This window comes from Rhinichthys klamathensis, unplaced genomic scaffold (genome assembly GCF_029890125.1).
Source record: "Rhinichthys klamathensis goyatoka isolate OS25496 unplaced genomic scaffold, OSU_Roscu_1.1 h1tg000445l_1, whole genome shotgun sequence".
Taxonomy (NCBI): domain Eukaryota; kingdom Metazoa; phylum Chordata; class Actinopteri; order Cypriniformes; family Leuciscidae; genus Rhinichthys; species Rhinichthys klamathensis.
Window position 1 is genome coordinate 1175156 of NW_026606940.1, and position 10009 is coordinate 1185164.

Consider the following 10009-nt stretch of genomic DNA (forward strand, 5'->3'; position numbering starts at 1 on the left):
TGTCCAGACAGCCGCACCGTTGGGAGGTGACAGGATTGGTCAAGAAGGGACAGATTATCATCATGGGGAAGGTGCCAGGGAAGCGGAAGTTTCTCCATGAAGGAATGACACGTCAACTGAACAAGTCAAAAGGTCCAGATTGACTCTATGAACTTTGCCTACATCACAGGAAGAAAGCCTGAACGCACTCATCCACCTGCTGGACTCAAGCTACATACACCTGGTGGGACCAGGTGTTCTGCAGGTAAACACAGCCCTCTGAGCTTCTACAGATGCTGACATTGCAAAGACAATTTTGAGTTACATCTCAAGGATTACAACAAACGTCTTACCGCGTGACCCCGTAAGTTTTCATTCGAATTTGACCCACGGGGTCAAGGAGGGAAATCTGTAAGACTGGAAAACTGGTTGGAGACACTGTCTTGACCACATGGTCTATTGAAACAAAGGAACTTGCTGAAAATTAACATTTGGCTTCCCCCCTCTTCCCCAGAGACAAAAGTCTCACCTCATCTACATTTCACTCTCTCACCCAGTAACAGCTAAAACTCACATAAGAGTATATAGTATATGGTTTAATGTGAATGATTATTGTGTTTAGTATCATTTTAAAGGTCTCAGGGTGGCTGGTACATATGTCTCATTTCCAAATAAGTAAAACAAAAGGAAATAAGGTTTTTAAGAATTTAGGAATAACTGGCACACAAAAGAATGTGGTTTCATGAATGCTAATTTCCACTGTTCTTAGCAAATGGTTCTTCTGCCCCCAGTAAGTCTGGGGGGGGGGTGAACACAGTAAATTTCCACTGTGAATACAGGTTTACATATGAAATGAGGTCTGGCTATTTAAATAAAATAACTTTAGCTTGCAAGTTATTTTAGTTTGGTGGGAGCAACACAACAGAATTACCCAAACAACAGTTTAAATATAAAAAAAAATTTATTACAATCTCTGATTTCAATGATAAAAGGAAAGGGCACACCGTGCACTCGCACACTCTCAATCAAACTTTAAAAAACTGGACATCGGAAAGATACATTCGCAAATTCACTGGAAGTCCGTAGTTTGGCACCCACAGTCCGTAAGCGGTTCCTCTAACCAAGTCCGCCTCGCACCGAACAGCGGCGTCTACACAGCAGCCCACCTGTCACTCACTCGTGCACATCAACACAACACAAACAGAAAAAGAGCCGCCAGTATCTCCACAGTAGATAAACACAGCTTAAACACACCACGATAGAATAACTATTAATCGTGCAACACTCAATTAGATCACTGCAATTCGTGAATATGTCAATATAGATAGTGGTAAGACTACAGTAGACAGACTGGAACTCTCCAATTTAGGTGAGACGTGGATCTTAATTCCGGACGAGGCAAGGCACACAATTTAACAAGGCGTCACTCACCAATAAACTGGGAGTAGACGAATCTAGCTCCCAGTCTTGTTGGACAATGCTCCACAACACCAGGACAGACGAAGCAGGGCTCCGGGCAGCACAGCGGGGAACAGCAGCGATCCGAAGCGCAGCAGAGGCGGCAACAATCCAGCGCAGCTGAGAACAGCAGCGATCCCAGCAGAGCAGAGAACGGTAGAAATCCAGCACAGCAGAGAACAGCAGAAGTCCAACACAGCAGAGAACGGCAGAAATCCAGCACAGCAGAGAACAGCAGAAGTCCAGCACAGCAGAGAACGGCAGAAATCCAGCACAGCCGAGAACAGACGAAGATACCAGCAGCCACCGGGTTAACAGCAGGACCGTCACTTCAACAACTTCAGCTTCAACGTGGCAGACAATGGTCCATACAACGGTCGGGGCAATAAAAAAATAAAAAAACACAATCGCGACTACGTCCAGCTATAAAAATGTGGAGAACAGGGCTGCACAACAGAGTTCATGGGTCACAGGCACACTGTTGTCAGTTCCTTGGCCTTTTTGAACCGTCTATGATTTGACATGGCAATTACCAACAGCTGTCCATCTACTAATCAGCCGTGATCCGGGCTTCCGAAAAATACAGGGGCGTTACCCCACACTCTGAATCATGATCAAGTGTCACACAAATAAAGCGTGAATAATAAAACAAAATCACACCAAATCAAAAGAAAAAAGGAAAACAGTGTCAAATACACACAAAAACACACATAAAATAAACCATAGTCTCTTCATATGACATAACCAATGAAGTGATGATAGAATCGGTGTTATATGATCATATTTTCTTGATCTAGTAAGAACTCGAGCGGCTGCATTTTGGACTAACTGTAGCTTGTTTATTGAAGATGCAGGACAACCAGCTAATAAAGCATTACAGTAATCTAGTCTCGAGGTCATGAATGCATGAACTAACTTTTCTGCATCAGAGACTGATAGCATATTACGTAGCTTAGCAATGTTTCTAAGGTGGAAAAAGGCTGTTTTTGTAACATATGAAATATGCTTTTCAAAAGACAGGTTGCAGTCTAATGTAATACCCAGGTCTTTTACTGTAGCGGATAAAGTAACAGGGCATCCTAATATGTTAAAGTCGTGCTGTGAAAGGTTTTGTGGACGGTTTTTAGAACCGATAAGTATTACCTCTGTCTTGTCTGGATTTAATAAAAGAAAATTACGCGTCATCCAATCTTTTATATCTTTAACACAATCTGTCAATTTGGATAATTTAGCGTATTCATCTGGCCGTGATGAAATATATATTTGAGTGTCATCGGCATAACAATGGAAACTAATTCCATGTTTCCTTAGAATATTACCAAGTGGCAGCATGTATATAGAGAATAATAAAGGGCCTAACACAGATCCCTGCGGCACTCCATAGTTTGCCGAAGTTATGATCGTTTTTTCTCCATTTAAGTAGACGAAATGGTAGCGGTCAGATAAGTATGACCTGAACCAGCTTAATGCTTGTTCAAGGACAAGAATTATTCTTATTTCCATGAATATAATAATAATAAGAAGAAGAATAATAATAACAATAATAATAACCATAATTGAATAATACAGTTTATTTAATAATTGATTAATACTGTAAACCGTGATATTTTCTGAGAGGTTATCATACTGTGAAAATCTCATACCATTACAACCCTACATGGGAGAATCCCCCACCCCGCCCCAACCCACTGTTAAAAAAGTAACTCAGTAACTTTTACTCTGAGTAAATTTCAAATGAGCTACTTTTTACTTTTACTTGAGTAGATTTTTAGACCGGTAATTTTACTTGTACTTAAGTAAAATTTCATTGAAGTAGTAGTACTTTTACTTGAGTAGAATATTTTATTACTCTTTCCACCTCTGTCAATGGCGAACATATTTTATTATTAGTCTTAAAATGTCCATAACATAAAATCATTGTTGAGCCACAACATTGTCAACATTCCATAGTTTGACTTGTACTGCGCTGCGCTGATGTCTAAAGACTGCTGCACAGTGGCGGCGACTAGCGTCTTGAGCTCAAACAACGCTAAGAGAGAGCTTACGAATGGTCCAGACCAACCTTACGAAAGTGTGACTTACAGAAGATATACTTAGCGTACGAACGTGTCGGGAATCGTGCCATAATGTTAAGAGAGAGGTTAAGGAATAGGTTAAGAACTACTTAGCGATAAGAACGTTTTGGGGAACCGGGCCCAGATAGACGCATAAATACCTCCTCATTAAGTTCAAGATGTGTTAAAACTTTGCTTTAAAATGCTTATAATTTAACATCTTATTTCATTTAATCCATATTTATATGATTATTTATATGCAATGCTTTTTATTTTTAAAAAACCTAATTTGTAACATTTCATCTGTTCAGGAAGATTTGAAAGATAATGTCTGTGACTTTAGTCAGACGCATAACATCACCTCATTAAGTTCAACACATGTTAAAACTTTGCTTTAAAATATATAATGAAGTTTTATTTTATAAGCTTTATTTGTCATCAATGCTATTTCTTTAAACTCATTTTGTTTCATTCTCTCCCACAGACAATATGGATGATGCAGTGCCGGCTGAAAATCATATCCATGTCAGACCTCTTCATGTGCAAATTTCAGCGTTCTGTGAACATTATCCAGATATAATAAAAACTTTCCCTGAAAACATTCCTAACAGTCACACCAAGCAGATTGGGGCGTCATAAATACACGCATCATAAACACTCCGGAACAAAGCACGGCCAAAAGGTCACACAAACCACCTGTTGTCATAAAACCCTCCCCCATGCATATATCCTGTCATAACCATAAATCAAGGGGTATAAATCATAAATCATTTCTGACACAATGTACCCTATATTCACTACTGCCATGTGCTCACAATGAACCAGACTAAACAAACACGACAAACTGGGAATGTCAGCGCTCTGTCACCAACCAGAATATAACCCAGACAGAAGTGACAAAACCCTGACAATCAGCCTTCTCTAAAACTAAATGCAAAATCTCACTGACATGGTTGTAAAATAGGCTTTATAAAACACATAATTTTAGAGATATCATCCTCAGATTTGAAATGAAGCATGACCACAATTGTGACTAAACTTTATTTGTGGTTATAAGTTGCAATCCTACATTCACATAATATTTTAATATATTTAATAAATATATTATTATTATTTGTTGTCTTTGTTTTTATGTTTGAGCTTATATATCTCAATATTAATAACAGTCTGATTAATTTTGAGTCTTGAACTGGAAACTCTCAAGGGTTGGCTTTCTAAATATATGTGTGTTATGTGTCTATTCAGAATGACTTATGAGCAGAAACCTTTTTATTTTGGGTATGTCATGAATGCATCACTTGCCAAAATTGGGGCTGACTTGTAAGGATTATGAGCCCATGACACCTTGTATCCTGCTATTTTTCTCTTAATTCTACATTGTGGTGGTGAAGCAAATTCAGAGATTAAACTTGGAAAGTTGTTTTTTTCCTGTTTATTCAAATCATATTGTTTACTGAGACACAATGCATTGAAATACACATATACAAATATACAAACAAAACATCTATAACATTTAGAGTAGAATGTTTTATTAAACTAAATGCAGATTTTGTTGTTGTTGTTGTTATTGTGATAATAAATGTTGCCTTCTCACAAAAGTCTTTAATTTGTAAAACTTATCTTGCCATCATGTTCTTTTTTGTATTTTTCTCAGGTTTAAGCAGAATGATGTAACATTTTGGGGTGAATATACACAACAACAGGCCGTAACTGGAAGCCAGAATGGCAAAAATCTCCACAGCAACAGTGTACTTCCCCGGTGAGCTGACGTACGCCGGCACAAATGCAATCCACACAGCACAGAAGATCAGCATGCTGAAAGTAATGAATTTAGCCTCATTGAAATTGTCTGGGAGCTTTCGAGCAAAGAAGGCCAGCAGGAAGCAGACCACTGCTAACAGACCGATGTAGCCCAGCACCAGTACAAACCCCACAACAGACCCCACTGTGCACTGCAGGATCACTCGAGCGCCAAGATCACCTGCACTCTCTGTGGGTAGAGGGGGAGCCAGCAGCAGCCACAGCAGACATATGACAGCCTGAACCAGCGTGCAAAGGAAGATGCCTGCCCTCTGCTGGATGGGCCCAAAGTACTGCATCAGGTTAGATCCAGGCAGAGTGGCTCGAAAAGCCACCAGCACCACCACAGTCTTACTAAGGACGCAGGCGATGCAGATCACAAAGCTCACTCCAAACAGGGTGTGACGTAGCATGCAGTTCCATGGCGCAGGCCGACCAATGAAAACTAGGGCGCACAGGAAGCAGAAGGTGAGCGACACCAATAACAGGAAGCTCAGCTCAGAATTGTTGGCCCGCACAAGGGGTGTGTAACGATGATGGAAAAAGGCAGCCAGAACAGTTGTGGTCAGTGTCGCCCCAGTGACAGATAAGACTGTCAGGACAATTCCCATGGTATCTTGCAAGGACAGAAACTCCACAACCTTTGGGATGCACCTTGATCTTTCAGTGTTTGACCAGAACTGCTCAGGGCATCTTGTACACGCTGTAGAGTCTATGGAACATTATGATACAGATGAAGACATGGCACATATATGTGGCCTTACATTTAATAGACCAGCATTTCTCAACTGGTGAATCATGACCCATATGGCAATCTTACCATTATTTAGAAACGGAATGTTTTTACATTATGTTAAGAATACCTGTCTCATTGCTGATTTCCCCTGCTGCACAAGAGAGGCAGTCAAAACAGCAGATGGGTTTTCCTTTTTGTACAGCCTTTCTAGTGCCCGGAGGACAGCTCACACTGCACACTGACACAGGAACCTGAATGATAGAGGAAGAAACTTCATCAGACTCACAGCAGCCCTCTACCAATACTATATCTGTCATATCAGCACAACAAGCACATAAAGAACAGCGGAAAGATTTTTTTTTCACAAAAAAATTCTAAATATTTATAAACACACAGCCAACACACATTGAGACTCTTTCTTTTCTCTATTTGTATTTGCATCTCCTAAGCCACAAACTTTATTTGCATAGGCAACAGCATATCAAACCAAAATTCTAAACCTATTCTCAATTAATACATAAATAAATAATAATAAATACTTTTGTCATAATTTTGAATATTTTGTCTATTGTTTCATATTTTACAACAACTGTCTTTTACTGCTTGACAATCTGATTGTGTAATAAAATAAATGTCACTTGACTTTTTTGTTATTTAATATATTATTTATACAGTATGACTTAGGTGTACAAATACTTTTTGGGGCCAGCCCACTGTATTTGAGAAAAAAAGAAAGAACCAAGGTCACAGGACTCTTACCTGGTCCGCCCAGCCCCCACCCCAAACCACTTTCTCAAGGTTTATGTTTAGCTCCTGGCCTGGTCCTTTGGCTGCATCAAACTGTCCAACCTGGACAAAATTCACTGCACCGCTTTCATCTACATACCAGTTCATAATATCATAAGAGGCAGATGGCTCGCCGTTATCTTCAAAATAAACCAGGTCACCCACTGGTGTTGTGAAGTTTACTGCATTTAAGTAGTACAGAAGCTGTGAAAGGAAAATGTACAGTAATTTAAAATATTAATTAATTATTAAATATATAGCCTATGTATAACAAATAATTTAAAATGATTTAATGATGATTTAAATTTTTGTCTCTTGTCTGTACATGTCTGGGCTTTATTTGAGTCATATCAGGACATTCTCCATCTTCAAACGGCCCTCTACCAGGCTGACAGGCCGTCATGTTGTGAATAGCATTGGCAATAGCATACACAGCCTTATACACATTGTATGTGACTCTCAGCTGTGAAACATCTGTGTAGATGTGACCATGTTTCTCCACATTCTCTGAGCCTGTGCACTTCGGTCTTTTAAATGAAGGTTGCCAGTCCTGTGCCAGCGAGCAACTAAATATTTCTTCCCATACATCTTTTACAAACGGTTCATTTGGTTGCTTCACAGGGCTCAGCTGGGCAAGATAAGCACCAAGACCCCAAATATCAGCTCGGCGCAGGGCAAAGCCAATGGTACCGGCTAGAAAAGGAATGCTTGCTGGGTCAGAGTACTGAATGGAGGTGCTCCAGGCCTCTGTGGCTATCCACTGCCTGTTTGTCACATTCTGCACCACCACTTCCTTGAACACAACTTCAAGGTCTGGGCCGATGGCAAATGTCACCACCACATGAGCTGTGGAACTCTGGATCCTCTCCACAGTCCGCCTGATCCTACTCTGGGAATGGGATTTAGGAATAACTTCCACATAGTCCACACACACGCCTGTACCTTCAAGCTCTTTCAAGAGCAGCTGCAAGCCACTTTTACCATATTCATCATCCCCTGCGACCACCCCTACCCAGGTCCAGTCCAGCAGGCGTAGCAGACGGGCCATGGCCTTGGCCTGGAAGGCATCGCTAGGAACAGTGCGCAGAAAAGAGTGAAATCTGTGACTGTCACTGAGACAAGCACAGGATGCAAAATAACTCACCTGAACAGAAAAAACACAGGACAAGAGTTGGGAGGAAAGGGAAGCATTTCACTGAAATGTATGAATTTCTGATTACCGAATTTGTTGCTCAAAAATAATATAATAAATAAGTTAAAAATTCTGCAAAATCTCAGCTGTAAAATTCAGAACATTTTATTATACCATGGGGATATCAAACGCTCCCAGCGTGTCAGCCACCACTATTGAGGCAGAGGAACGAGCGTCACCGACAATGACAGGCACCATTCGAGGTCCGTTGCACTCAGCACTTGACACTCTCTCCTCCTGCCCTGTTACCAGAGCTAAAGCAGCACTCAGTGTTGTGCTCTCAGCAAGGCATGTATCGGCTACCAGGTATCCCAAAGTAATGTTTGGTAGCAGAACAGGGTCTCGATTAATCTCCTCCACAGTGAAGATCATAGCTTTGAGCCAGCGGTATGAACGAAGGTCAACACTGAGGGGGGAATTTTTTAAAAAGTTTAATGTGATATTGCATTCAAGGAGGAATTGGTTAGATCTCACAGTTTGTTAATATATGATGAAGGGAATATTCTTAACATTATGTTAAAATATACACTAAAAATGTTTTGGCAAGCAACCTAATTTTTAACTGGCGTCTAAATTAACTGGTTTTCAAAATATAATTGAATCAACTATACTGCATTAGATTACACTAAAAATATACATGAATTCATAAAAAAAACAGTAATTGTTGTGTTGGAAATATTTTACTTTTAACAATTTATTACAGGTGAATTATAGCTAGCAAAAATGGTTAACAGTTGCTCTACAACTTTGCCTTTTAGTACATTTAAACACTCACATTATACTCACCCCTGGCAGCGAGCACCATGCTGTATTTCAGTAAAAGCATGATCAGGCTCTGGTGATTCAACATGAACTGGAAACAGACCACCAATTATCACATCTCCCTCTCTATACAAGCTCTCTGAAACAAATCTGTCCTGCAGACTACATGTCAGGCTTGCATCACAAACCCTGTCCATCTCAACTATGAATCTCACCAGCCACAACCACATAATCAATCCCATCACTTTACACAATCAAAGATAGAGAGACTGAGTGTGTGCAGAAGAGCAGACTGACAGGTTTTCTGCAAAGGAATAAGGTTTGGAGGATAACTCCCCTTTTGTAGACTTTAATTTCCCTAGGGCAAAAGACCATGCAACAGGAAAAAAAAACAAGTGTGTGGGGGATAATTGCTTAAAGCCCTTGCATAGAGTGATTTTCCTGGAGGATGAAAACTTCTAGAACAATTTTTAGAACTGATATTTTGAAGATGAGAACATTAGAGCAAAGCAAGACATACCACTTTCATATTAAAAAAGACATCAACAAAACATGTTATGCTGATATAACATAAACTATTATTTGTGTTGTCATCCATCAGAATAATTTTTTTTGTGTGTATGTTCCACTGAGAATGCAGTTCAGCCTACAGGGAAAATGAAGGTAATTATAGCAAAATTAAGCAATCACTATGACACCAGGGGTTATCATTCTGTTTTCTGGAGCTGTGTGAGAGTGATCTGCACACAATTTTACTCAGAACGGTTGACACAATATTTTATTTATTTTAAGATGCATTCACACATACATGCATATTTGATGATTATCAGACATTTTAATAATTGCCGAAGTCAAGTCGTCAAGTCACATTTATTTATATAGTGCTTTTTACAATACAGATTGTTTCAAAGCAGCTTTACAGAGATAACAGGAAAATAATGCAACAAAACTTGCTTCCAGAAGAAAATAGCGTCACAGTCCAGCTTAAGTAAGTTCAGTGATGTTTAATTTTTGTTGAAAAAAAGTTATTACTTTAGTTAATTTATATATATAGCCGCTCTGGAGAAAACCTTGATGTCATCGTCCAGCTCAGTTCAGTTCTCTTACGAGAGTACTCTCGTGTGGCATAAGCTAGCTTACGCTACGGGAAAATCCCTTTTCTTGAGAATACTGAAGCCAAAAAATTATCCTTAATTTTGCATTAATTTAAAACGCAATGCTGCACAGAGCAGACCTAGGCAA

At 39.7% G+C, this 10009-nt stretch overlaps 1 protein-coding gene across 1 annotated transcript; it reads right to left on the bottom strand.

The window, feature by feature from the left end:
* Positions 1–5078: 5078 nt before the first annotated feature.
* Positions 5079–9059, bottom strand: LOC130071482 (extracellular calcium-sensing receptor-like). The gene is made up of 6 exons (XM_056236329.1): positions 8792–9059; positions 8120–8411; positions 7139–7957; positions 6787–7017; positions 6155–6278; positions 5079–6003 (listed from the first exon to the last, which is right to left on the bottom strand). Exons 1-6 carry the CDS (start codon positions 9007–9009, stop codon positions 5108–5110), a joined length of 2580 nt encoding a protein of 859 aa, XP_056092304.1. The 5' UTR covers positions 9010–9059; the 3' UTR covers positions 5079–5107.
* Between the last annotated feature and the right edge of the window lie 950 nt (positions 9060–10009).

What these genes read in the sequence shown, in the direction of transcription:
- LOC130071482 (XM_056236329.1), bottom strand. Translation starts at nt 9,009, where the DNA reads ATGGGATTGATTATGTGGTTGTGGCTGGTGAGATTCATAGTTGAGATG. An exon ending in CATGGTGCTCGCTGCCAGGG is followed by an intron (nt 8,412 to 8,791) that starts GTGAGTATAATG and finishes TTCCCCCCTCAG; the next exon opens with TGTTGACCTTCGTTCATACC. An exon ending in GGAAATCAGCAATGAGACAG is followed by an intron (nt 6,004 to 6,154) that starts GTATTCTTAACA and finishes AATGTTCCATAG; the next exon opens with ACTCTACAGCGTGTACAAGA.